Source organism: Guillardia theta (genome assembly GCF_000315625.1).
Source record: "Guillardia theta CCMP2712 unplaced genomic scaffold GUITHscaffold_242, whole genome shotgun sequence".
NCBI lineage: Eukaryota > Cryptophyceae > Pyrenomonadales > Geminigeraceae > Guillardia > Guillardia theta.
In genome coordinates this window covers 1-4,193 of record NW_005434434.1, presented here as the reverse complement: position 1 = coordinate 4,193, position 4,193 = coordinate 1, and the positions used below count along the sequence as shown (strand labels likewise).

Genomic DNA, 4,193 nt, shown 5'->3' with positions numbered 1-4,193 from the left:
GGAGGAGGCGGGGAGCGGGAGAAGGAGGAATGTAAAAAGGGAGGAGTGAAGTGGGAACGTTTTATGGCTCTAAGGAAGGGGGTCACGGTTGACTCGTAGTTGGGGGGGAGGGGGGTTGTCGGAACACAGTTCCGCATAGGAGGGGTCCAATCATAGGATTAAATGACCCCTTCAAAAGTCAAATGATTGAGCGTGACATGGGGGGTGGGGGGTGAGGGGTGGGGGTACTGCGAGAAGTCAACACTCCCCCCGACTCGGCCAGGACCGGGACTCTTGAATCGCAAGTTGAGTGAGCCCCGCCGCCGGGACTCGGCCCGACCGGAACTTGACTTGCCGGTCACCGGAGTTGCCGGGGCCTGGGGGGCCCTCCCGGCGGACTCCCCGGATGTGTCCTCGTACTGATTTTTAACTTAACTTTGAGTAAAGAATATCCCCGGATGTAGACCGTCGCCAGTGCACTCGGGCGGCCTCGCGGGCCTTGCGGAGGCTTCAGTTCAGTCAGCCGCACCGGCGTGCAGGGCGCGGCCCGGGGGCCCGCCGCTGTGACTCAGCCGGCTAGTGATGCCAGTGATCCGGCCGGGAGGCAGAAATATCAGGCTTGCCTCAGTACGGCGTCCTTCCGAGTGAGGGCAGCGATAAACTTTCCGGATGTTGTTGTTTCCTAGTATCAACGCTGCCCCCAACTCCATATGATGATGCTGCCCTGCTGGCGATATGGCGAAGCTGAGGGGAAGGGGGAGGAGGAGGGAAATGGCGCCAAGCAAGGCCTATGAGAATGGCTCGAATGAATCAGAGTAGGAGATTGACAACCAAGGAGCAGGCTATAGGTGGAGGTGAAGGAAAGATGCGACGTAGCAATAGATGTGATGGTTGCTTTTTATAAGGATGATTGAAGCTATTTGATAATAACATCGTGATGGTTGGCAGAGCCTACTTGCTAGTCCCGATGTCAAGCATGCAGGTGCCGGTAAGCCATGATGCCATCTCAACATCTCTTTGTGACTGATGCAATGAAAGCTTGAAGAAACAACCTTGGATGAACCTGGTCCTTGACGCTTCCTCGGCTTGATCCTAGCATGAAAGATTGTTGCAGTGATGGAGACGCTGAAACGAGAGCTGCGGACGATAGGGGACAAGATGTGGAAGGTGCCTCTACCCCCGTCCCCTTCTCCTCTTATCAACCCCATCCTGCATGCTCATTTCATCACCACCATCCCTTCCTTTCCAGGTTGCTCTACCTGGAAGCGACTCCAAGAAGGAGCTCAAGAACTGTAGGGAGCAAGGATGACGAACGGTGCTGGCTGGATGACTCTTGTACAGGGGATTTGTGGGGCCCTCTTTTCCTTTGCCTTATCCTCGCCATGTAATGTTGTCCCTTGCGGGCGAAAGCCTGCTCCTGACCTGACCTCACCTTGTTTCGTCTCCTTGCAGCACATTGAGCAGCGGGAGTTCTCATGCTCATGGGATGGGAGACGAGGACGAGTCAGCTCCTGTCTTCGCCTCCGTCTTCGTCATCGTCTGGTGACGTCCCTCCTGCTCTCCTTGTTGCGCCCCCCCCTCCTCCTCCTCACTTGTTGGGCAGGTGCGGTGCAGCAGTTGTCACTGTGAATGCTGTCTTGCTGGGAGGGACAGTGTGAGTTGCAAGCGAGAAGACAGTGGCAGTGCAGTGAAGTCTGTCTTGTTCAGGTCGTTCTTCCAGAGTATCTGTGTATTGGGGTACTGCGTCTTCCCGCTGGTGATTTCTGCGCTGGTGATGCTGCTGCTTGAGGAGCCTTCGCCTGTCCCCTCGTTGACAAGGGGCGGCAGATCTGTATGACTGTGGGCTGGATGAAATGCAAGAAGACAGCATGTGTTCTTGTTAGGTTTGGAATGACTGCCATCGGTGATGCAGTCTTCTCCATCTGTCCCCTTGGGCACCTTCCTCCTATCCTCCCTTGCTTCCTTCACCTGCTCTTGTTCCTCTCCTCTCCTCTCCTCTCCTCTCCTCTCCTCTCCTCTCCTCTCCTCTCCTCTCCTCTCCTCTCCTCTCCTCTCCTCTCCTCTCCTCTCCTCTCCTCTCCTCTCCTCTCCTCTCCTCTCATCTCTTACCCTCCTCTTCTTTCCCTTCTCTGTTCTTCGCTCTCTGCCCTTCCTCCTCTTCTTTCTCTTTTACCCCTCTCACTTTCTCTTTCAGGTCTTATTTGGGCGTCACGCGGTAAGTCTCCTCTGCTCTGCTCTGCTCTGCTCTGCTCTGCTCTGCTCTTCTCTTCTCTTCTCTTCTCTTCTCTTCTCTTCTCTTCTCTTCTCTTCTCTGCTCTGCGTTCTGCTCTGCGTTCTGCTCTGCTCTGCTCTGCTCTGCTCTGCTCTGCTCTGCTCTGCTCTTCTCTTCTCTTCTCTTCTCTGCTCTGCTCTCTTCTCCTCATCTGCTCCTTCGTCGCAGCTTCTGTTGGCTTCCTCAACGAAGTTGTATCTCCAAAACGAGCTGCCCTGGCGGCTTATCCGGTGAGATGGATGAGAGATTCGATTCTCATTGGGATAATGTTTCTGCTGCTGCTGCTGCTGCTGCTGCTGCTCCTCCTCCTCCTCCTCCTCCTCCTCCTCCTCCTCCTCCTCTTCCTCCTGCCGCTGATGGTGTGGTGGTGGTGATGATGATGGACGAGGAGGGAATTTGACCTCGTTGTGACGGAAGAGCAGGTTTATCTTTTCTACACGGCCATCGCCTGGATCATTCTTATTCGATCTTCTCCTTAATGAATTTTGTTTCTGTTTCTGTTAACCAAGTTTCCTCCTCCACTCACCCACCCTCCCTCCTCATCCAGTAAGCAGATTTTCCCTGCTGTCATGAAACTTTGATATGGGAGCACCGGTCCAAGGCTCTTCCCTGCCAAACAAGAGGAGAGAGGATAAGCGGGGAGAGTCAAAGAGGAGGAGGAGGAGTAGTAGTAGTAGTATGATGGTGGTGATGATGATGAAGTCGTTGATAATGATGATGATGATGATGATGATGATGATGATGATGATGATGATGATGATGATGATGATGATGAAGTCGTTGATAATGATGATGAAGTTGATGGCCATCAGCTTTTCATCGCGTCACTTCAAACTCACCATCACGTGTGTCTCCCAGGAGAGGAGCAGGAGACGCTCGAAGTCTTCCACCCATCGCTTCGTGTCGAAGAGCATGCAAGGATGCTTGGGGGAGAGAGAAATGTTGGTAGATGCAGAGGAGGAGGAGGAGGAGGAGGAGAGGGTGTTGGGAGTCGAGGAATTTTGTAAATCGTGACATGTAGAGTAGCATCTGCGTGTGAGGGTCAGGTATGACAAAGGAGGACGTGCCTGGGATGAGCAGGGAACGAGGGATGCGAGATTGACAGGTGAAGAACAAGAGCTGAGATGTAGAATAAAGACCTTCTGATCTCCTTCATCTTGGGCTTTGAGCTAGCAAGGTTGATGCTGACATCAACGTAGTCCTCTGTGTTCCTTGCGATGGTTGCTGTACACCTGTGGCAGCGGTTAACACAACAGCAGCCCAACACCTCAGCTCAGTCGCACTTGGTCGTTGTGAGGATCGATGAAGCCACTCGTGATGCGAACCGAACTGAGAGCGCGGAGCGAAGAAGAGGAGGAGGATGAAGAGGAGGCGGATGGAGTGGAAGATAAAGGGGAGGATGGAGAGGAGGAGGAAGAAAATAGAGAGGAGGAGGAAGAAAATAGAGAGGAGGAGGAGGAGGAGGAGGAGGACGAGAGAGAAGCTCAGTTCATGTTGCCTCCCCCTCAAACTTCCTCACCATGAGGAGTTGTGACTAGCGGCAGGGAGGACCAGACGACGTCGAGGGCGGTTGTGTGCGCGTTGACGAGGAGCGAGTCAAGGAAGATGGAGGCGTGACTTGACCGAAGGACGTGCTGGTCACGCGGAAGCATCGGTAGGAAGCTGATGCGCTGGAGGAGGTGATGGCAAAGTGAGGAGGGGAGGAGGAGGGAGGAGGGGGAGAGGTAGAGAGGGAGAGGAAGAAGGAAGAGGGAGGGAGGGAGGGAGGGAGGGGAGGGAGGGAGGGAGGGAGGGAGGGAGGGAGGGAGGGAGGGAGGGAGGCGGAGGGAGGGAGGGAGGGAGGGAGGGAGGGAGGCGAGGGAGAGAGACTGAGCTGCAGAGAAGCTCCGAGCGCTTCTTGTCGTTGAGGAAGCATCCTCCGACACTCAGTGAGGAGATCGTA

At 54.6% G+C, this 4,193-nt stretch overlaps 1 protein-coding gene across 1 annotated transcript; it reads left to right on the top strand.

Annotated features, from left to right (window-relative positions):
* Positions 1-955: 955 nt before the first annotated feature.
* On the top strand, positions 956-2,730 carry GUITHDRAFT_121598 (hypothetical protein; the record flags this gene model as incomplete). Its single annotated transcript, XM_005819132.1, has 12 exons — positions 956-967; positions 1,018-1,045; positions 1,094-1,146; positions 1,229-1,271; positions 1,321-1,363; positions 1,432-1,521; positions 1,583-1,633; positions 1,687-1,750; positions 1,807-1,882; positions 2,174-2,194; positions 2,420-2,481; positions 2,674-2,730. The coding sequence occupies 12 exons, from the start codon at positions 956-958 to the stop codon at positions 2,728-2,730; spliced, it is 600 nt and encodes a 199-aa protein (XP_005819189.1).
* Between the last annotated feature and the right edge of the window lie 1,463 nt (positions 2,731-4,193).